Source organism: Lepidochelys kempii, chromosome 2, assembly GCF_965140285.1.
Source record: "Lepidochelys kempii isolate rLepKem1 chromosome 2, rLepKem1.hap1, whole genome shotgun sequence".
Taxonomy (NCBI): Eukaryota; Metazoa; Chordata; order Testudines; family Cheloniidae; genus Lepidochelys; species Lepidochelys kempii.
Genome location: NC_136381.1, coordinates 2734854 through 2757385, shown reverse-complemented (window position 1 = coordinate 2757385; position 22532 = coordinate 2734854). Strand labels below are relative to the sequence as shown.

Genomic DNA, 22532 nt, shown 5'->3' with positions numbered 1-22532 from the left:
GGAGGGGTGGTCTGTGGGGTAAGGGGGTGATCCCGGGGGGGTGGGGGGGGTAGCGGTGTGTGGAGGGGTCCCTGGAGGGGTGGTCTGTGGGGTGAGGGGGTGATCCCGGGGGCGTGGGGGGGTAGCTGTGTGTGGAGGGGTCCCTGGGGGGGTGGTCTGTGGGGTGAGGGGGTGATCCCGGGGGGGTGGGGGGGGTAGCTGTGTGTGGAGGGGTCCCTGGGGGGGTGGTCTGTGGGGTGAGGGGGTGATCCCGGGGGGGCGTGGGGGGGTAGCTGTGTGTGGAGGGGTCCCTGGAGGGGTGGTCTGTGGGGTGAGGGGGTGATCCCGGGGGGGTGGGGGGGTATGTGTGTGGAGGGGTCCCTGGAGGGGTGGTCTGTGGGGTGAGGGGGTGATCCCGGGGGGGTGGGGGGGGTAGCTGTGTGTGGAGGGGTCCCTGGAGGGGTGGTCTGTGGGGTGAGGGGGTGATCCCGGGGGGGTGGGGGGGGTAGCTGTGTGTGGAGGGGTCCCTGGAGGGGTGGTCTGTGGGGTGAGGGGGTGATCCCGGGGGTGTGTGGGGGGTAGCTGTGTGTGGAGGGGTCCCTGGAGGGGTGGTCTGTGGGGTGAGGGGGTGATCCCGGGGGGGTGTGGGGGGTAGCTGTGTGTGGAGGGGTCCCTGGAGGGGTGGTCTGTGGGGTGAGGGGGTGATCCCGGGGGGGCGTGGGGGGGTAGCTGTGTGTGGAGGGGTCCCTGGAGGGGTGGTCTGTGGGGTGAGGGGGTGATCCCGGGGGGGTGTGGGGGGGTAGCTGTGTGTGGAGGGGTCCCTGGAGGGGTGGTCTGTGGGGTGAGGGGGTGATCCCGGGGGGGTGTGGGGGGGTAGCTGTGTGTGGAGGGGTCCCTGGAGGGGTGGTCTGTGGGGTGAGGGGGTGATCCCGGGGGGGCGTGGGGGGGTAGCTGTGTGTGGAGGGGTCCCTGGAGGGGTGGTCTGTGGGGTGAGGGGGTGATCCCGGGGGGGTGTAGGGGGTAGCTGTTTGTGGAGGGGTCCCTGGGGGGGTGGTCTGTGGGGTGAGGGGGTGCTCTGTGTCCCTCCAGGGGGAAGTGGGGTGCTGCCCCCCAGATGACAGGGCACCCTTGCTATATTGTTCACATCCAGAGCCGATGGGGGGAGAGGTGGTTGCAGACTGGCATAGCCGCCCCTCACCCCCAGCCTGTGTCCTGGGCCCCAGGGAAGGTTTAATGCTGAGCCGTGAACATGTGGGACTGTGCCCTGGGGAATGGTCCTTCCCGCCCTGCAGCCTGGGGGTTAACAGCCCCCCTCGTTCTGCCCCAGCATCAGGCTCTGATTGGTGCCGGGAGATTCCTTGGCTAAGGTGGTGTGGAGGTTTCCATTTGAAACAGGTCTCAAATCTTGCTTGGGAAATTTGGCTGCCATAATATCTTTAGCCCAAGAGCCAGTGACTCCCCCAGAGGAGCAGGGTGAAGATGTTCCCTGGGGGAAATGTTTACCTCACGATTGGCAGGAGGCTCAGGCTGCCAAGGCAGGGCCTGTTCTTATGGCCAAGGATCTGGTGTGCGCAGGGGAGGAGGATTGGTCTCTGGGCTGTCACCCTTTTGCAGCGCTAGGCTCTCTCACCATCTCGCAGGGCCTGGGACAGCAGTAGTCTCTCTGGCAACCCTAGGGTTATTGGTGGTTCTCACAGCCGATTTGTCTTTCTCTTTCCTTTGTGTCCCTGGGCAGGTTGGTGGCCTTGACATTCCCCGGGGATGTATGCGGTGTACAGACAAGCCCACCCCCCTACGGGGGTGGAGTTCTCCATGTACTGCAACTTCTTCTCCAACGCGGAGCGCAACCTCGTAGTGGCAGGAACATCTCAGCTCTATGTGTACAGGCTCAACCATGACTCAGAGGTACCTTGTCCTCTCGCCAAACCATCCAGCAATCCCACCCAGCCCTCTGTGTCTTTCTGTGCTGCAGCTGTTTCTACAGATCCTATCTATGTGCATCTACGGGTTGCCTGTGATATCAGGGACAGGACTCAGTGACTCAGGAGGTCCCTTACAGTCCTGTGTTCCTAACTCAAATCCAATTTGTGTTTTAATCAAATTAAAGCATTATATTTTTTGACCCCTGGGACCTCAGAACTAATTCTTCTCTGAGTGGAGGTGCATAACCATAAAAGCTTTGGATACCTTCCAGGAAATTTCATTCATAAATCACAAAGGAGAGAGAAAATCTGGAACTGTGTTTGTAAATTATTATTATTATTATTATTGTTTATTACTTGTATTTCCATAGTGCCTAGGAGCCTTAGTCATGGACCAGGACCCCCCTATGCTAGGGGCTGTACAAACAACAAAAATGCAGGTCCTATCTCAGTAAGCTTCCTAAGTATAAGACAAGATACAACAGATGGATACAGACAGAGGGGAGAGTACAAAGAAGCACTGAGACAGCATTGTTGAGCATGATAGGCTGTGGTCTCAGCCCACCAGCAGCCTAACTGTTAAGATTTTTGTAGGCCTCATGGCAAAGGAGAACTTTGAGGAGGGTTTTGAAGGAGAGTGATGAGGTAGTTTTGTGGATGTTTACAGCGAGTGCTTCCCAAGCATAAGGGACAGCAGGGCAGAAAGCACGAAGGAGCTTGTTTGAAAATTACTCCTGAGGGAATTCTGCACCAAAAAAATAAAAATTCTGTGCACCATATTTTAAAATTCTGCAAAATTCTGCATATTTTATTTGACAATAAATGTGGAGGCTCCGGCATGGCAGTGGGGAACACAGGCTGCTGGCTGCACTGAGGTGGGAGATTACCCTGCAGTCTCCCCTCCCCCTGACACAGATTTGGCCGTGGGGCTGTACCTGACCCTGCTGTAGCTCAAGGGCCAGGCCTGTCCCAGAAACACCCTGGGGCCCTGCCCCTCCTACTGCTGAGGGCATTCTGTGCCAAAAATATAAAAATTCTGCACACAATATTTTAAAATTCTGCAAATTATATTTGTCAAATAAATGTGGAGCACTGCATTGGAGAGCACAGGCCTCTGGCTCTACAGAGGTGGGAGATCACTGTGCAGCTCATCCCCGGGACATGGACTCGGCAGTGAGGCTGCACCCAATCCTGACACAGCGCAAGGACCAGGCCTGCCCCAGAATCACTCCAGGGCCATGTCCCTCTGTGCCAAGTGCACCAGGTGTGGGCAGGCAGACTCAGCAAGGCAGGACCCAAGTGTGGAGGGGTTTAGTATGTGTGGGGGATCGAGCTGTGGGTTGAGAGGGTTCTGTGTGGGGCAATCTGGATGTGGGTAGCTCAGCGGGGGACGCAGGTGTAAGGGGATCTGGATGCACAGGGACTTGTTGGTGGGGGCGTTCTGAGTGCAACAGTAATGGGACTCTGCAGGGGTGTCCAGGTGAAGGTGGTTGGGGCTCAGCGGGGGGGTGTCTGGGTGTGGGGGGAATAGAGCTTGGCAGGAGGTATGGGTGTGTGTGTGTGGGGGGGGGAGGGGCTCAGTGGAGGGTCCTGGTGCAGCTGGTTGGGGCTTGGTGGGGTGGGGATCTGGGTGTGGATTGCTCGTCAGGGTGGTCCAGATGCAGGGGGTGTGGGGCTCATTGAGGATGGGGGTTTTCTGAGTGCGGGAGTCTGAAGCTCAGTGGGAGGGACTGGGTATGAGGGGGTCTGGATGCACAGCAGATGGGGGAGCAGCTCCCTGTACAGGGATCCCAGCTCCTGCAGCTGAGGAGCGATGGGTGCAGGAAGTGTGTGTGTGGGGGAGAGTTTGCAGAGCTTCCTTCAGCCAGGGGAGAAATCTGGGGGTGGGTGTCTGACCCAGCCCCAGATGCTCTGCAGGGGAAAAGGAAGTTCCATCCTCCCCAGCCTAGCCGAGACTAGCAACTAAGCCTGGTGCAGGGTAGAGCCACAAGCCGGGTCTTCCTGAGTCCTGCCTCACAGTGATTTACCTCTCTGCTGGTTGCCCTGGGCCCCCGAAACATAGTGCTGGGGAGGGTCGCATGACCACTCTTGTGGGTTCCCTTTGCTTCCCCGTCTGAAAGTCATTTTTCTGCAGGGAAACAAAGAAATCTGCAGGGGACATAAATTCTGCACGTGCGCAGTGGCACAGAATTCCCACAGGAGAATCCTCCAGACTAGGTGCACCAAGATAGCAAACAAGAGGGACTGAGTCTCACATGCACACCCCGTCCTGGCCCCCGATCCAGGTGTGGGGCAAGCAGGCTCAGCCCAGCAGCTTCCAAGTGTAGAGAGGCTTAGTGTGGGGGGATCCAGGTGTGGGGTGAGAGGATTCTGTGTGGGGCACTCTGGGTGCGAGTGGCTTGGTGGGAGATCTGGATGCACAGGGCCTCCTTGGGGAGTTCCAGGTGAAGGGGGAATAGGACTTTGCATGGGGATCCAGGTGAAGGTGGGAGGGGGGGTCTGGGTGTGGGGGACTCAGTGGGGGATGGTCTGGGTGCAGGAGTAGGGAACCACATGCAGAGGGGAGGGGCTCGGCACGGATCTGGTTGTAGATGGGGTGGGGTTGGAGGGGCGTGGTTGGGTTGCAGGGAGTGTGGCTCAGTGGGGGGTGCTCTGGGTGCAGGGGGGCTCCAGATGCAGGGGGTGAGGTTCAGTGGGGTGGGTGTTCGGGCATGGGGAGCTTCGTGGGGAGGGGGTTCTAGATGTGGGCAGGGTGAGGCTCGGCAGGGGTTCTGGGTATGGGGGTTCTGGATACGTAGGGCTTGGACAGATCGGGGAGCAGCTCCCTGTACAGTGACCCCTCCCCTGCGGCTGAGGAGCAATGTGGGGGGGAGGTGCAGAGCTTCCTGCAGCTGGGGGAGGTTTCTGGGAGTGGGTTGGCCCCGGCTGCTCCTTGCAGGGGAAGAGAAAGTCCCGTCTCCCCAGCCCAGCTGGGACTAGCACCTGAGCCTGGTGCAGGGCAAGAGCCACTGACCAGAGCATCCTTAGCCCCACAATGATTATCTCTCCGCTGGCTGCTCCGGGCGCCCGAAACAACGCACCCATGCTGCTGGGGAGGGACGCGTGACCGCTCTTGCGGCTTCCCTTTGTTTCCCCCCATTTTTCTGCGGGGAAGCGAAGCAATCTGTGTGGGGCATGAATTCTGCACATGCGCAGTGGCGCAGAATTCTCCCCAGCAGGAAGAGAGAGCTCTGGCCCGTTCAACGTGACAGGCTAGGGTATGGGTGGAGCAAGGCCAGAGAGATGGAGATTGTGGTAATCAAGATACAAGCTGATGAGAGCTTGCACAAGTGATTTAGCTGTGTGGATGGATAGGAAAGGGTGGATCTTAGAGAGAATCTGTGGGACGTAGACATAGACTAGATGGAGAACCCAGAGAGGTGCTTGTGCTCGGCTTAGCTCGGTTAGCCTGGGTTACTAGAGTGCTTAGCACTTACGTCTCTTCTTATTTTCAGAGGGGTTTAGGTGCATGTGCCTGGGGGCTGGGCCTTGTGGGTCAGGCTTGAGAGGCATGGGCAGAGCCTGGGGGTATGGGGGGAAGCCCAGGAATAACAGGGGGATCTGCAGGCCAAGATTGAGGGGCAGCGGCAGAGCTGTGGAGGAGGGGGAACTTCTACATCCGTTGCCTGCTCTGGAGCTGCCCCTCTGAGTAAGACCAGACCCCCTCGGCCTCAGGAGCACTCATGTCATTCTGGCATTGAACTGAGAGATGCCTTGGCCAGTTGCCCCAGAGGAGGGCAGTAGCTGCCTCGGCTGGGCTCGCTGGATCCAGGCTGTCTGATTGCAGCTACTCTGATGAAGTTCTTTCTCTTTCTTCCAGCCCTCCACTAAAGGAGACAGGAACACAGGTACGTGGGACTGGGGCATGCCGGGGTGGGCCAGTCTGGGCTCTGCTGCAGCTCCTGGGATCGCCCCAGGGTGGGGTTGGAATGTGGGGGATGAGAGCAGGGAGGGATGGAACCCCAGGACAGCCTCCGTTTCCTGTTGAGGTCACGAGCTGGCAGAGAGGCCATGGCCCAGCGAGGTGGTCACACTGGGACTGGAAGGAGGGCTCATGGGTGGAATGAGAGGGGGCAGTATGGAGTGACTATCTGGGGGTGACATCTGTGAGGCCAGTGACTCCTCTCTGCAGGGAGGGGGTGGAAGTGGGCCAGGTGGAGCCCTGCAGAGCGTGCCGGGCCTGCCCTGACCCAGGGGCAGGGCCCAGCCCCAGAGCCTCGGCTTCTCACTCCTCTGTCTTGCTGGCCCATGCAGAGGGCAAAGGTCACAAGGAGAAGTTAGAGCTGGTGGCCTCCTTCTCCTTCTTCGGCAATGTCATGTCCATGGCCAGTGTGCAGCTGGCGGGAGCCAAGAGGGACGCTCTGCTGCTCAGCTTCAAGGATGCCAAGGTAACTTCCTGGGGCGGGCAGGCTCCTACAATGGATCAGCAGCTACATCCATCCCCCCAGCCCAGCGGGGGAAGGGGTTAGATCCAGCCCCAGTTCAGAGGCCTGGGACTGGAGTAGCTGAGGGGGCTGCAGGCCTGGGATGAGGGGCAGAGAGGTGGGGAGTAGCTTGGCGTGCTTTAGAACAGAGCTGGGTAGTGTCTCGGGTGCTGTTCTTTAGTCTGTCCATACCTAGGCAGTGCCTCGGGGGGTGCTGTGCCATGGGGGCCCATCTTTCAGCCAGAGCATGAAACCAAGGGGCAGGCTGAACTCAGCTGGCCCTGTCCTACGCCCTGTGCAGGAGAGCCGTGGCACTTCTCCTGGGAGGTGGCTGCATTTCAGGCCTGGGCGAAGTGCTCCCTGCAGGCCTTTGAAGTCCATGGAGATGCTGTATACGTGGATGGTGCCCACCTGAACCGAGGGGTGCCATCTCGTTAACCACTTTCTCTTCCTTCTCTGTAGCTGTCAGTGGTAGAATACGACCCTGGCACCCATGACCTGAAGACCCTCTCCCTCCATTACTTTGAGGAGCCTGAGCTAAAGGTAGGTCCTTGTGTGCCGGCTGTGGGGGTCAGCACCTTCCTGTTCCCGCTGCAGCACGGAGGCAGCTTTGGGGGCTGTTCGGTGGCAACCACTAGCCCTGTGGCGTCGTGCCCACTCAGTGCTGTGAGCTCTGTGCTCCTTCCTATCCCGACAGCCCTGCCCTCCGCTCCTGAGGGATGGGTGTGAAATATGGCCAGGAAAGGACCCAGCCCAGGTGTTTGGGCAGGTGTCCGATCCACGGGGCTGGCTGTTCTCCTCAGGCTGCTGTGTGTCAGGAAGAGGTGGAACCCTGGTCTCGGTGCTGGGGGTCTGTGAAAGGAGGAGGCTGAGCTGTGCTGAGGATATTGGGGAGAGCGCCTCCAGGCCTAACCTCAGAGGAGATGTGGGTGATGGCCCAGCTCCTGGAGATGGGGCAGGCCCCCTTTCCCAGCACGGCTCTGCCATAATGGCCACCAGTGATTCAGTCTGAATCTGAGCCACCGGTGCGGACTGAGACTTTCTGCTGTGCATTCAAATGGAGACAGCCTGCGTTCCCCAGGCTGAGACCACTACTTGGGTATCCCAGAGCTAGAGGGGGAGTGACTCCCACGTGCCCTATCCCGTCCCCTCTCTCCCCCCTCGGAGGAGAGAGATCCATGGGTCCCAGCGAGCATCAGAGCAGACCTGTGCTGTCTGGCTGGGTTCCCTGAATGAGACCCGCCATTCAAGGTGGCTGTGGGGGTTGGTGAAGCTCATGTGGTGGTGGGGGGGTGCCAGCCCCCCAGCTCCCTGTGAGGCTCTATCGTGGGCTGCCCTGGGTTGGCGTGTTTGCTCCTGGGCCCTGGCAAGGCTGGTGTGTCTCATTCTCTGCGCTGTCTGTGCTCCCAGGATGGCTTTGTGCAGAACGTTCACATCCCCAAGGTGCGGGTGGACCCGGATGGGCGCTGCGCAGTCATGCTGATCTACGGCACGCGCCTGGTGGTGCTGCCTTTCCGGAGAGAGACACTGACGGATGAGCACGAGGGGGTCATGGGAGAGGGGTAAGGTCCCAGAGCTAGCCCTGGCAGGACTCCCCTCTGCACTGGTGGGCACAGGGTGAGAGCCTATGAACTGCCCGGGCTAGGACATGCCCCTTATCCTATTCCAAAGCTGGCAGCGTTCCTAGCTCCCTGCTGGCTCATGGGATCCCGTCATTCTGCTCACCACCTGGCTTCCCTGCACTTGAGCTCTGTGATTGCGGCGAGGCCTCGCAACAGCCCGGCTCCCAGCTTTCCCCCACAAGATGCCTCGGGGTGGACTCCGGCACTTTGTGAAGTTGGCCACTGGAGTCACGTTTTCGGGGGTGGAAAAGGCAAGAGGGCGATGGGATCTGAAAGCCCCGGATCTCCCTCTGGAGGGAGGAGGGGCTGCACTTTGGCTGGGCCATTCCCAGTGCTGGCTGGGCTGGGAAATGTACCAGAACGGGTGCGAGAATAGGCAGGGAACCCTGTGGCTGGGGTGGGGACGGGATGCTGCTGCATGAACGGAGCCAGCCATCTCCTGCAAGGTGCATGTGCCCAGCACTGGATATGCCCAGGGTGGCCACGTTGGCAGTGTGCTGGGGATCCAGTGCACGTGTAAAGAGCCGATTACCTGCGGGCTGCAGACATCAGGGTGCAATGTTCTATCTGGGGCGGTGCTGCCATGCCTCTCTGGTCAAGGAGCTGAGACCTGTATTCCCCACGGGCCTCGCTGCACCGCAGAGAGGACGGCAGCCGATAGGGCTCTGGTCACGCTCCAGCCACCAGGTCGCAGGCCCCATCCGAGGGAGTGTGGCCAAGCATGGGGTGCCAAGGGGCCCGCCTGGGAGCTGCCTGGAGGCTGTGGGGAAGGTGCCGTGGGGGTGGCTGGGCTGGAGCGGGGTGGCCTGCTAGGCTCGGCCTCCCAGACTCTGTGTGATGGTGTTTTCCCTCCTCTCCCCGCCCAATTGCAGCCAGAAATCGAGTTTCCTGCCCAGCTATATCATTGACGTGCGGGAGCTGGACGAGAAGCTGCTTAACATCATCGACATGCAGTTCCTGTATGGCTACTATGAGCCCACCCTGCTCATCCTGTTCGAGCCCAATCAGACCTGGCCGGGGTGCGTCCCTCCTGCGTCCCTCCTCCCCCCTGGGTTGCTGCCAGCTTGGAGTCCCGGCCAGCCCACTGTGGGCACTGAGCGGGACGGACCCCATGCAAGGCTGGGCCTGCTAGGTGCTGAATGGAGGTGCTGGAGGGCGACTTGGCAGGTCTGCTCTGGTCTGAGTTGGTGCTGGGGGGCGCTGTGCTGTGTCCCTGTGGTGGGGGTAATGATTTCTGTTTGCAGGGGGCTCTGGGCTGCCAGGGGCGGCTGATGCAGCCCCTGCTGAGCTGGAGTGCAGATCAATCCCAGTGAGTGCCGTGGCACGACTCGCTGCCCAGCATGGACCCGCAGCACTGGGAGGAGGGGCTCACTGGTGCAGTGTGGAGGGGCTGGGGTGGTGGCACCAAACCTTGTGGGACCCAGCAGGGGAGACGGGTTCGCAGAGGTGAGTTGAGCAGCAGCAGAGACGGACGTAGTCACTGGGGAAACGGAGGACGTGGGGGCTGGTGGGGAGCACGTGACCAATGATAGTGAAGCACAGGGCAGCCAGCTTTCTGGGGGAGACCCCACCCCACCATTCTCCCCTTCCACCCACTTCCCGTGGCATCTCTCCCCGCTCGCTTCTCACACTGTTACGGCTTGTCTTGCTCCGGGCTCCCTGAGCAGGCCTGGGGGCGGAGTGTATGCGAGCTGCCGTCTCTCCTTCCCCTCGGTGCAGGCGGGTGGCTGTGCGCCAGGACACATGCAGCATCGTGGCCATCTCTCTGAACATCATGCAGAAGGTCCATCCGGTCATCTGGTCCCTCAGCAACCTGCCCTTCGACTGCACGCAGGCCCTGGCTGTGCCCAAGCCAATAGGTGAGACGAGCGTCTGCTTCCCAGGTGTGGGGTGCGACCTGGTGGCTAGAGCATGACTCTAGCACGACTCCTGGGCTCTGTCCCCGCTCCGCTGCTGACCCTTTGAGGCCTTGGCCAAATTGCTCAGCCTCTTCGAGACCCTGGAACACGAGTCCAGTGGTTGCCTATCCCCCGGGGCTCGGGCGGCAGTGCGGGGCTTTGCATGTGGCTCATCGGGTGGCCGGTAAGTGCAGGATCATAGCATTATTACCGCCTCCCTGGTTTGGCCAGCCCAGTGTCTGGCTAATGCAGGGCACTGGCTAATGCTCGCCACCCGTACGGACAGAATGGCACCTGCTGTGCGGGGCACTCACTCCTCTGGAGCACGATATGGGGGGGGCTGAGGGTGGAGCTAAAGGAGCCCCATTTCCTCCCAGACTCCTCTCTGACCATCTGCTGTCCCTGGAGCTCAGACGTGAGCCTGCATCACCAGCCCCGCCAGTTCCCCCCTGGGTTGGTGCAGAGAGACCCCTCGGTTCTGAGAGGAAGGGGTCAGACCCAGCCCGTTCCCCAGGAACTGGTGCCGTGAGTTCTGCAAATCCTTCCTCACCCAGCCCCAGGGGAAGGGTTTAAAGCAGGGCAAGGATCCCGGGTTGATCTAATTTACCCAGCGCAGGAACCCACCCCAGTTTGGCTTGGGGGTGCCTCGTGCTGGGTCCTATAAGCAAGAGCTCCAGGGCTGTCCTCTGCGCAGTGTCCTTCCCTGCCGCCAGCCCTGGACCTGCATGGGTCCTGGGGGAGCTGATCCGCTCATGCCGGGGAACGTGAGCCCAAGTCCCGACAAATCTTCCCTGAAGAATGGGCTGAACTGCAGGTCTAGTGAGGAGCACTCTGGTCCGGGATCCGGAGCCCTTCGCCTTCAGCTCACTGTGCCCAGGCTGGCCCGGAGAGCTGCGTGGGGCCGTGTGTGCAATGAGTCCATGGGTCTCACGCCAGCTGCCCACCCCACAAACTGCCCTCCAGTCAGCACTCATGTGTGGATAGCATGGAGGAGCTCTGTCCCCAGGGCAGTCCCTGCTCTGCCCTGGTGTCCCCTGACACTTACAGCTGCGCTCGTCCTCTCTCTAGGAGGCGTGGTGATCTTCGCGGTTAACTCCCTGCTGTATCTGAACCAGAGCGTCCCGCCGTACGGCGTGTCTCTCAACTGCCTGACCACCGGGACCACGGTGTTCCCCCTGCGTAAGCTGGCGTGCCTGTCCTTCTCTTCGCGGCTCTCTGTCCTGGGCCTGGCTCCGTGTGGGATGGGCCTCTGGGGCCTCTGGAGAGGCAGTTCTCTGGGCAGAGCTTAGGGGGCTGATGGGCACCAAGGTGGGGAGATAGGCTGGGCGATCTTGGCCTGAGTGGGAGATGCCAGCTGCCGAAGCGATGGCAGTGATGCTGTTGAGGGCTTGTTACTGACTCTGGCCCAGTTGGGAGCCGGGGTCTGAGCAATCCGATGGCCGCGGCGCGTGTAGCCCAGAGAACGACTGTCCCGGGCACTTTGGGTGTGGGGAGTTTGCTGCTGACAGCCCATGAGGGGGCCTAGCTGTGGCGGGTAGAGGGGTGTGGTGCCCGCTTGGGCTGCTGTCGCTCAGTGATGCATGTGAGATGAGCCAGGGGCTCCCGCCAGCTGGCTCCTGCATTGTCATCAGACAGGCCAGCCCTGAATGGTGACTCCACTGCCAGTTCTCCTGTGGCCTGTCTGGGTCCGGTTCGAGGCCTGTGGGCAGTGGGTGGGGGAAGACGTCCTGAGCTCTCCACTCTGAGACCTTTCTCCAGTGCTGAATTCCCGCCTGCTCTGGACAGCCGGATGCCGCACCCACCTGCCCGACAGTCAGGTCCCTGCAGAGTGCTGCTTTCCCCAGAGTGTGTGCACCAGGCTCGCCCTGGCCCTGCGGGGGAGCAGAGCACCGCGCTGGGAAAGGGCCGCGCTGGGAAAGGGCCGCGCTGGGAAAGGGCCGCGCTGGGAAAGGGCCGCGCTGGGAAAGGGCCGCGCTGGGAAAGGGCCGCGCTGGGAAAGGGCCGCGGAGACAGTAAAAGTGACCTGCCATCGGTCCAGCAGCTGTCAGGCTAGAGACGACAGCTCTCGTTGTGGGGCTGGGGGTGTGAACCTCCCCTCAGGACTTGGGGTCTGCTCCAACTGGAGGACCTGGTGCCAGCTGCAGACGTGCTTTGTGGGGGGTCGTTAGTCTGCAAGGGACCGGTGGGTTAGGGTGGCCTTGCTCACCCGGGGAGACTGCAGCAGTGCCCGTGGGTCTCTAACATGCCCATCGGTGCGCTCCTTTGCCCTCCGATAGACCACTGGCATCAGTGTGTGCCACGGCAGAGCTATGCCCCCTGCATTTGTGGTGCAAGGAGGTGTGGAGGGGGCAGCATTCAGAGCAGGGGGCCGCAGCATAGGTGCAGCCTATAGGCCTGATGCAATGCAGCGCATAGAGCAATGCATGCTGGGACATGTAGTCTGTGTGGGCCATGCTTGCCAATTAGCTGTCCCGGTTCCTTTCCCCCAGCTCAGGCACAGCCCTGGGGGTCGTGGTGGCGTGGCCGGCCGAGCTGGGCCATGGGGCTGCGTCATGTCCCTGGACTGCCACTGAGCAGGGCCCTCTCTCTGCAGGCATTCAGGACGGAGTGAAGGTAACGCTGGACTGTGCACAGGCAGCGTTCATCTCCTACGACAAGATGGTGATCTCGCTGAAAGGAGGGGAGATGTAAGACCTCAGCGGTGGCCCCGGGAGCTTGGCCCGGCTCACCTGACCTTGCCTTTGGTAGCTGGGTCTGTCCCAGGGAGCTGGGAGCTTTGAGCTGCTGCTGTTCCCTCTCGCTCCTAGTTGGCGGGTGGTGGGGAGGTCACGGATTCTAAATAGCCAGGGTTTGAAAGGAGCCGGTCCCCCCAGCAGCTGCAGGTTCGTAGGAGCTGTTGTGGGGGTACTGGGGTCTAGGGCTAGAGTGGAAGACTGGGAGGCAGGACTCCTGGGTCTGTTCATTTCTCCTCAGCGGCCCGGGGCAAGTCCCTGCCCTGCGTGTGTGTGAGGCAGGGATGGTGGCACTGGCTCGTTGCGTCGGAGGTGCTTCTGGGTGGTGAATCATAGAATATCAGGGTTGGAAGGGACCTCAGGAGGTCATCTAGTCCAACCCCCTGCTCAAAAGCAGGACCCATACCCAATTAAATCATCCTGTGCACAGTGCGGCCAGCCCCGAGAGGAAAGGGATGGGCGAAGGGCCACAGGGTGGGCTCCACACACGCTGCTTGGCGTGCCCTCTGGAGACCCCCGGGGGGCAAGAGAGAACACTAGTGGCTAGGAGAATGGCCAGCAGGTGCCTGCGGTTTTGGGGAGCTCATGGTTTGACTCTGACTCACTTTCCTGCCAGTCTCCACGGAGTCTCCCGACCCCAGTGTTAGAAATTCACCCGTGCAGAGCTTTACGCCCTGGTGCTCTTGCTGTGATTTCGCCAGCATGGTCCGTGCCCATGCAGGGGTTCCCCCTCCCCCGTCCATTGCTCCCGTGTGCTTCCCCTGCCACGCAGAGCGCAAGCTCTGATCTGCTGTGGAGCTTGACCCCTGGGTGCCGCCCTCGCGGTGCGGTGCGCAAGAGCTTGCCCTGGCCCCTCCCCAGGCTCCTGAGCCGTGCCCGGCTCCGCAGTGGGGGCTGATTGCGGAGCCTGTTTCAGCAGCTCGTCAGAGCTTCCAGCTGGCCCACAGCAGCCCTGCGGGACCCAGGACAAGCTTCTGGCCTCACCGCTCTCCCTGTCTCTCCTTAGCTACGTCCTGACCCTCATCACAGACGGGATGAGAAGCGTCCGCTCCTTCCATTTCGACAAGGCAGCAGCCAGCGTCCTCACTACCTGTGTAAGCCGCTGCGCTGAGGAGGGGTGTCCCGGGGGGCCTGTCACGGGGGTGCTAGTAATTGCCTGGGGACTCTCCTGGACCTGGCTAGGTGGGATCCCAGCTCTTGCCTTGTGCTAGGCTAGTGCCTTTCTCTTTGCCAGGGTAACTAGGCTACAGAGACCTCAGCGGGCAGATGGGGACCATGGGGTAGGTGCCATGCTTCCCAGGGATCCCCGTCGTGTGCCTGGGGATGAACTGGTGGCCCAATGTGGGGGAGCAGGTGTGGGCGGGACACTGGTGCCAAGAGTGATGCCGACTCCGCACAAGGCCGGTCAGCAGGGCTGAGCCCGAATGGGCAGTCAGAGGGGCTGCTGTGGGGCACTTATGCACTAGCAGGTGGCTGCTAGGCTTCCAGGCCAGGCCTGGGGGGATCAGTCACTGATCGTGTCAGCATTCCTGCGAGTGACCCATGTGCTCTGGGGGCTCAGAGGAGCTCGTGGCCCCAGGCCTGGTTTCACTGCCCTCTGCAGGGCACGTCTACACAGCCAGTGCCAGTGAGCTGCCGAGCCTGGCTCCACAGACTCCGGCTTGTGCTGCTGCTCTAAAAAGAGCTGTGTAGGCTTGACAGCAACATCTATGCGGCTCTGGGAGTGCCAGTGCGGATCGGGCCCAGGGGCGGGCTGGTGCGGGCCACGTGGCCCGGCCCTTTGTGTCTGAGTCCCAGAGCGGCGCAGGGGTGGATCTGTTGAGCGTCCATTTCCCTGCTCCCCTCAGATGATCACAATGGAGCCGGGTTACCTGTTCCTGGGCTCGCGGCTCGGTAACTCTCTCCTCCTCAAGTACACGGAGAAGCTGCAGGAGCCCCCCATGAACGTCGTCAAGGACCCGGCCGACAAGCAGGTCAGGGCAGCCCAGGGCCTGTGGGTGCTTCCTCCTCCATGTGCTCTTTGCCCCACCCTGCCCCTCCTGGGCTTCTGCTGTGGCCCAAGCCAGCCTGGCTACATTCCCTACATCGCTGCTGCGCCGTCCTTCGGGGGATTGGCCCAGCGGCTGCTACGGGTCAGCGTGGCGAGGGGCTACAGGGCATGGCTCTGTGACCTAGTAGCCGTTAGCCCCACGTCCATGTGGTGTCCAACTGGACAGCTGAGGAACTGGAGGTGATGAAAGCTCCAGAAGAGGTGCCAGGCTCAGCCCTGTCCCAGACCATGGACAGCCCAGCGGGCAGCCGAGCAGGCAAACCCCACCTGCCCACCTTTTCTCTGCCCAGGTGTCTGTCTCCGGCTGGTCCCTGGCCTCTCTGGAGGCTGCCAGTGTAGGGTCTGGCTTGTACCCATGTGCTGTGGCTTTCCTTAGAGCAGGCCTGAGAGCCCCCAGCTCCTCCCACTGAGTGGCTATTGCCGTGGGTCACTGCTGGCCTGACCATCAGCACCAAACAGCAAACAGCCCCATCCTTCCTCCCATTTGCAGGGTGATTGGAAGGGTTGGAGTTCCCTAGCTCGGGGCCAGAGGTGGGGAGTCACTGCTGGCTTCTCTGTTCCCCACAGGAGGAGCCCCCTGTCAAGAAGAAGCGATCGGAATCGTCCGGGAACTGGGCTGGTAGGTGGGCGCCTCCTCGGGGTCGGGGGGCGAAGGGGTCCGACTGAGCCAGTCTCTGCATCCCAGGATTGGCCAGGGGTGCCTGGCAGCGGCTGCCCAGCCCTAGGGCCGGACCCCCATGCACCGCAGTGCAGGGGAGCTGGGGGTACAGTGTGTGCGGGGGACACATGAGGCTGGTGTGGCTCAGGGTGGGGGAGCTGGGGCACACAGTGGGGTGCAGGAGGCTGGCGTGGCTTGGGGCAGGAGTACAGGGGGGCACAGCGTTGCCCCCAGCTCTGACCCAGGCTCTGGCTCGCTGTTGTGTTGCGGTGGGAGAGGGAGGCTGGCGTGGCTCGGGGCAGGAGCACAGGGGGGTGCAGCTCTGTCCCAGGCTCCGGCTCGCTGTTGTGTTGCAGGGGGGAAGTCGGCCCCGCAGGACGAGGTGGATGAGATCGAGGTGTACGGCAGCGAGGCCCAGTCCGGGACCCAGCTGGCCACCTACTCCTTCGAGGTACTCGCTCTGCGGAGCTGCCTGAACACCCTGGACCTGCCGTTCTGGCCGGGGGGGCTGGCTGTGGCTCCCTGCCCAGCGGCCTGGGGGGCTGGCAGCAGCTAGGTGGGACCCAGGCCCCTGCTGCCCCAAGAGACTGAGCTCTTCCCTGAGCTGAGCTCTCCCTAGGCTGCTCCGCTTGCTCATTGGTGTCAGCCCAGGGGGTGAGTTCCCCCCACTTCCCCTGACACGCCCAGGGCCCCGGCTAGGCAGTGGGGGCTCTGTTTCCCCTCCCACGCTGACCCCCTCCCTCATGCCCCTCCCTTCAGATGGTCCCCGGCAGGGGCCCGGGCCAGTGACTTGGTGGTGCTGACCCTTCTCATGTAGGAACCGGGCTGATCCCCACCAGCTCCATGGTGGTTGGGGCCAGGCTGGAGCTGGAGCCCTGCGGGGTAGGGCCACATGTCCCGTTCTCCTGGCCCTGGGGCTGGGTTGGAGCTGCTGCCCCGAGGCTGAAAGCTCCGTTTCCAATCCCTGAAGCCCTCCCCCCGAACTCCCCCAGCCTGGTCTATGGCGCAGGGCGCTGACCCTCTCTTGAATCTTGCAGGTGTGCGACAGCATCCTCAACATCGGGCCCTGTGCCAACGCAGCCATGGGGGAGCCGGCCTTCCTGTCCGAGGAGGTGCGTACCGTGCCAGAGCCCACGGCGCTCTGCTCCCCTCGCGTCCATGTGCTGCCTACAGGTCCCAGCAGGCCATGCTCCAGGCGGCCTGGCTGCAGTGCATGCTGGGATCTGGAGTCTCCCTGGGCTGCTGCCTGCTATGGGAGGGCTGTGCTCTGTGCAGCTTGAGCCAGGGTGGCATTTGACCTGAGCTGACAACGCTTTCCAAGACCCCCCAGTCCTTCCGATCCTCATTCTTCTCCCTCTGCCCCCTGAGAACAGCCAGCACGTGGGCTGCTTTGGGAAGTCCAGTCCGGCTGTTCCCTCCTGTCCTGTCTAATCCCCCACAAAGCCAAGTCACTAGCAATGGCCGTTCCCAGCTCACTGCCTGCCCGAGTCCCTGTCGCTGCAGGGCAGCTGGGCGGGAGGTCAGGACTCTGACAGGATGGGTGCAGGGGCTGGAGTAGGTCTCCCTCTGTGCTCCACGGAGCCGAGGCGGTGAGAGCCAGTGGGGTGAAGGGCGGGGGGCTACAGGGGGTCTGGGGTCTGTGGAGCCGTCAGCATGCAGGAGCAGCAGCCCCAGGCCTGGGTGCCAGCCCTCCAGCACAGGGCCCGCAGGAGGCCCTGGCAGCAGCCAGTCCTGGGTGGGGGGGACAGGGGGCTTCCCTCCCTTTGGGGGTGGGGCAGCTCCTGACATCCGGTGCTTGTCTCCATGGCTACAGTTTCAGAACAGCCCGGAGCCAGACCTGGAGATCGTGGTTTGTTCAGGCTATGGGAAGAACGGGGCCCTTTCTGTCCTGCAGGTGAGCACAGTGCCAGTGGGACGGGGAGCATCTGTGCTGGGGGGAGCCTAGCCCCAATGGGCGGGATGGGTGGGCGGGCGAGCATCTGTGCCGGGAAGAGTCTGGCCCCGATGGGCAGGAGGGGCGGGCATCTGTGCTGGGGGAGCGTGGGGCCAGCGGGGGAGTATGTCTGTGCCCCAGAGTGAGCCCGGCACAGGCAGGGGAGGCGGAGTCTGTGCCCAGGGGTGAGGGTATTGTGTGAGCCCTGGCTGGTCCAAGTGTGGCATGGGGAGGGCTGTCACCGTGCGAAGGTCCCACATCCGGGCTCTGGGCTTCAGGCATCTCCGCCCTGCAGATCTGCCTCGAGGCTATGGGAGGGGTGGGGTGGGGTGCGGTGCCTGGCAATCCCTGCAGCGGGGGCGCCCAGCGGGGCAGAGACGGGCCCTGTCTGAGGGATGGGGGGTGGGGAGGAGCAGACAGGGCCGGGGGAGTGAGCTCTGCTACCCCAGGTCGCTCGGTGGAAGGGGGCGTCTGGCGCTTGTCACGGCAGGGCTGGCTGGCGCGTGGCCCCTTCTCTCCAGTCTAAAGGCGCAGCCACATGACCGCATGCAATGCTGCAGCTGCTGGGCATGCAGGGCTGCGTGCTCTCTGCGGGCTGCTCCCTTGGCAGTGCACATGGCGAGGGGTGGCTCGCGGCTGGGCAGAGTTTGGGCTCCGTGCCAGTGTTCAGGAGCAATGGGGGTCTCCAGGGAGGGAGTCTTGGGTCTCGGCGCTTCTCCCACCAGGCTGGGGGGACTGGGAAGCTGCAATTCTAGCCTCCGCCTCGTCCCAACAGAAAAGCATCCGCCCCCAAGTGGTGACAACCTTTGAGCTGCCCGGCTGCTACGACATGTGGACCGTGATCTCACCCCAGAAGAAGGAAGAGGTCAGTGGTTGGCTGCCTGCAGCTTGGAGGGGGAGGCTCTGGGTTGGCCCATCAGCCGCCTGCCCCTAGAGCTCCTGGCACCTCCGCTGGCTTCCACCAAGCCCCAGTTCCTTCAAGCTGATCCCAGCATGCCAAGGACTCGCTTCTGGGTGTGCTCCTTCGCTGTGTCTGGCCTGGCGAGGCAGGAGATGTCTCTTGGAGGAGTGCCCCCCCCCCGCCCCGGCCCCATTGCTGGGGTAAAGGCCCCTGGCTGGGCTGGTTAGCACTGTGCCCCATAGCACCCCATCACTGTGGGCTCGGCTCCTAGGGACTGGGGGGTGCTGTGCACTCCCAGGGCCTGGCTTCATTCTCTCCTTCTGCAGGACGAGAGTGCCAAAGGGGAGACTGCAGAGAAGGAGCCCAGCCACCCCGAACCTGAGGACGATGGCAAGAGACATGGGTTCCTGATCCTGAGCCGCGAAGACTCCACCATGGTAAGGGCCCTGGCAGTGATGCCAGCCCAGGCAGCTGTCCCCAGGGGACTGCGGCACTGGAGTGTGCATGGAGTCAGTTCCATCTCTGGGGAAGTGCCCCAGCAGCGAACTGCCTCAGAGGCCGGGTGGAGGGAGCCCGAGTGCACTGTGCCTCTGGAGGGGCTGTATTCGGGTGAGAGAGAACACAGGCCCTGGCCCTTTTCCCGGCATGTGGGGCGTGAACCTCCCATCCAGCTTGGATCGTTCTGTTCCAGCTCCCTGATTTCCCTGTGGGTTCATCGGGACATGGGGAGCTTTGTCTCCTGCCTTCCCTGGTGTTGCTGGGCTCTGTTAATCAGCTGACATGCTCCACCTTGGAGGTGGCTGCATTGGGGGGGGTGGGGGGGTACCTGCCCGTTTTTAAAGGGGCGGGGTTGGCTCCTTGTATGCCTGCTGAGGTGACAGGCAGGTGGGTTAGTGTAGGGGCTCGGGCAGGGTTGGGCACTCTCCGCGCTGACTGCCCTCTGGTCTTGTGCCCCTTAGATCCTGCAGACGGGTCAGGAGATCATGGAGCTGGACACAAGTGGGTTCGCCACGCAGGGGCCCACCGTGTTCGCTGGCAACATCGGAGAGAACCGCTACATCGTGCAAGTGTCACCCCTGGGCATCCGGCTGCTGGAAGGAGGTGGGCACTGCGGGTGGGCAGAGCCGCCATGTCTCTTCCTGCCGACCCCCTCAGGCTGGCCTGCCTGCTCCGGTCACCACACTGGAACCGAGCAGCTGGGGCCATCTGCAGTGGCTGGTGCTGGCGGGACTGGTGCATGCTGGCGACCTCCATGGCCCCCCATTCTGATCTGGGAGCAGGGCCACCTTGGTCTATTCCTCATGGGGGGATGCAGGGCTGGAGGAACCCGTTGCTCCGATCTGAAGGGGGGTGCTAGGGTGGCGGGCTGGGGCTGGGCCTTGTGGCCCTGGGCATGGCCGTGGCTCAGCCGGGTGGCTCTGTCTTCCAGTGAATCAGCTGCACTTCATCCCTGTGGACCTGGGCTCCCCCATCGTGCACTGCGCCGTGGCCGACCCCTACGTGGTGATCATGAGCGCCGAGGGCCAGGTGACCATGTTCGTGCTGAAGAGCGACACGTACGGGGGCAGGACGCACCGGCTCACCCTGCAGAAGCCCCAGCTGCACCACGTGAGTCTGAGCAGGCGGTGCTGCTGTGGGGGACAGGCTGCCATGCCCCTGTCCTGATGTCTGTGTGACACTGGGGCTGTCCATCGGGGTGGGGGTGGAGGGACACGCCCGGGTGCTGTCGGTCGGGGTGGGCATGTGTGACATACCAGGGTACAGTCCAGACCAGTGGGGAGCTGTGTCACCCCAGCCCTGCCCTGCAGCCTTGGCTGCTTCACAATGCCTTCCTGCTGCAGCTCCCCCCAGAGCCGCCCACAACCAGCCTGCCAGCATGTGAGCCACCCCCTGAATGTGTGTGTGTGACTGCAGCCTGCCAGCCACACCTGGGTTGCCAGCCTCGGTTACGCTGCAGGGTGACCCCAACACACACCCCCAACCCCGTCCCGGATCTTCTCCCAGAACTGTATGTCCTGTACTGCCCAGCCCACTCCTGGGCAGGACAAATACTTTCCTTTAAGTAAGGGAAGAATATGCCAGTTTATTATCTCAAATAGTTATTCCGACGCTTTGGTTTAAACACACGGGATTAGATAAAACAGTAAAACAAGTTTATTAACGACACTGAGAGAGATTGAGTCCAAGTAATGAGGCCTAAAAGTCAGAAATGGTCACAAGAAAATAAAAACCAGACATTTACTAATAACTAACTTAACAAACTATATTGGATTCAAGCAAAGTTTCTCACCACATGCTCCAGCAGGTTACTGACCAACCCCTTCCCCCAGAGTCCAAGGCCTGCTTCCCTTGTCTCTTTGGGAGCAGTGAATGCAATGGGGAAGGAGAGGGAGGCTGGGGGTGTTTGTCCCTCAGTTCTATAGTTTCAGGCCCCCTCTTGAAAAACGATTCCAGCTGGGCACCAGGAGACACAGAGTCTGTGTGGAAGGATGTTCCCTGCTGCTTTTCCTCACCTGTTTGAACTTACTTTGTCTTCCCTCCCTGTTCGATGACTCTGTTTACTCTTAAATGCAAATTAAGCGGAGCACCCATTCCTTGCTGTAGGACAGGCCTGTTTGCCAACGTCTGCCTGGGGAGGGGAGTGGGGTTTGGCACGTGTGTAAATCGCACCAGGTAGGGGAGTCGTATCACACAATGTTGCCACACGCACGTTACCAGGCTGATACTGACCAGCCCGTGATGAGTTTTCAGTGGTCCCTCACCAGGCGTACCTTGTACTGAGATGGTCACAGTAGCGAGCAGGGTGTGAATGCAGGGGCGTGTGCTGTCACGTGCACATAGGGCTCAGGGGCTGGGGACAGCCTGGGCGTCTCCTTGCTGTGCGGGGTGGGACCTGCAGCGCCTCTCCCTTGCAGCAATCCAAGGTGATCGCACTGTGTGTGTACCGCGACGTCAGAGGCATGTTCACCACGGAGAGCAGGACGACCAGCTCCAGGGACGAGCTCTCCCTCAGGAGCCACTCAGAGGTGGAGACCGTCATCCAGGACATCAGGTGCGAAAGAGGCTGGGGCCTTTCCCTGGCCATCGGGGATGGGCAGGTGGGCGGGGAGAGACGCACATGGCAGGGGGGCTTTAGCGCCCCTTGTCCTGGCCGAGCGGCAGTCGAGCCGTGCCCAGCAGCACGTGGCAGGGGAGAGGAGCCGTGTCTGCATGAATGGCATAGGGAATGAGGGTGGGTGATCTGTGTGACAGGGCACAGCTGGGGGCAGCCCCCCCACCCCTCCAGGCTGCTGCTTCTGTGCCATGTGAGTCATTGGCAGTGATCCCTACGTCCTGCGCCTGCCGCTCCCGGCCAAGAGAGGGTGCATGAGTCTCCCCCCAAGCATGGGCGTGTCCCTGTGTGCACAGGGTGGGAAGGAGCTCAGGACCCCCCGTAACAGCCTCTCCCTGCTTCCCCCGCCCCGGCCGCCCGGCACAGTAACACGGTGGACGACGAGGAGGAGATGCTCTACGGGGATTCCAGTTCCCTCTTCAGCCCCACCAAGGAGGAGCCGCGCCGCAGCAGCCTCCCACTGTCTGACAGGGACCCCCATCAGTACAAAGTGGAGCCCACACACTGGTGTGTGCTGGTGCGGGAGAATGGAGCCATGGAGGTAAGGCCTGAGGACCCTGATCTGGCACTGCCCGGAGGGCAGCCCCTGCCCACCTAGTGCTGAGCCCCTTGGATCTTGTAGGCTAAGCAAGGTTCAGTCTTGTCAAGGCTTGGATGGGAGACCTCCGGGTTCAAAACAGCCTGCAGGGAGTGGGGTGGGGGGCTTAGTACGAGGTGTCCTCCCCCTGGAATCAGTGCTGACTAATGCCCCAGTGCGGTACTAGGGGACGCTGTGGCATTAGTGAGCCTGTGGGGGCGCTGACCCCAGGGGACCCCCAGGAGGTGCTGTGCTGCTGGTGGGTGAGGTGTGAAACCAAGGCCTAGTTCGTGTTTACCCCCAGAGTTGGGCGGTCAGTCCCAGCCAGATCCCAGCTCTGCTCTGAATCCCCCGGCGAGTCGGCTGGGTACAGGATTCCCACTGAGCTGTGACCCCATGCTGCTGCTGGGCCTGTTCTGGGGTATTTCTAGGGTTCCCCCTTGCATGAAATCACTCTTGGTTCAGTGTGCAGGGGCCCTAAAGGGGAGCAGTTAAACTGAGACAAGGAAATAATGTTGACCCCCACGTGTGATTAACCTGTGGAACTCCTGGCCACAAGACTGAATCTAGAAGCATAGAAAGGCCATAACATTCACGTGGCTAATGAGAGTAACAACAACAGCCATCCTACTCCCGGGTCAGTGCCAGGCCGAGGGAGGGGGCTTGGGAGACATTTCTCCATGGG

At 61.8% G+C, this 22532-nt stretch overlaps 1 protein-coding gene across 2 annotated transcripts in view; it reads left to right on the top strand.

Moving 5' to 3' along the window:
• The window catches only part of CPSF1 (cleavage and polyadenylation specific factor 1), a 33978-nt gene that overhangs the window by 412 nt on the left and 11034 nt on the right, over window positions 1-22532 (top strand). Inside the window, exons 2-22 of one of the 2 annotated variants that reach the window (XM_073329878.1) lie at window positions 1715-1884; window positions 5761-5788; window positions 6195-6328; window positions 6827-6907; window positions 7775-7926; window positions 8859-9005; window positions 9706-9845; window positions 10953-11063; window positions 12478-12571; window positions 13623-13710; window positions 14464-14589; window positions 15234-15285; window positions 15681-15775; window positions 16362-16436; window positions 17138-17218; window positions 18033-18122; window positions 18485-18595; window positions 19118-19259; window positions 19588-19766; window positions 21074-21210; window positions 21637-21811. In XM_073329878.1, the coding sequence (XP_073185979.1) occupies window positions 1741-1884; window positions 5761-5788; window positions 6195-6328; window positions 6827-6907; window positions 7775-7926; window positions 8859-9005; window positions 9706-9845; window positions 10953-11063; window positions 12478-12571; window positions 13623-13710; window positions 14464-14589; window positions 15234-15285; window positions 15681-15775; window positions 16362-16436; window positions 17138-17218; window positions 18033-18122; window positions 18485-18595; window positions 19118-19259; window positions 19588-19766; window positions 21074-21210; window positions 21637-21811 (2382 nt within the window). In that variant the 5' untranslated portion in view covers window positions 1715-1740. The remainder of the gene's footprint in view (window positions 1-1714; window positions 1885-5760; window positions 5789-6194; window positions 6329-6826; window positions 6908-7774; window positions 7927-8858; window positions 9006-9705; window positions 9846-10952; window positions 11064-12477; window positions 12572-13622; window positions 13711-14463; window positions 14590-15233; window positions 15286-15680; window positions 15776-16361; window positions 16437-17137; window positions 17219-18032; window positions 18123-18484; window positions 18596-19117; window positions 19260-19587; window positions 19767-21073; window positions 21211-21636; window positions 21812-22532) is intronic. The other variant, XM_073329879.1, reaches the window with a different exon arrangement.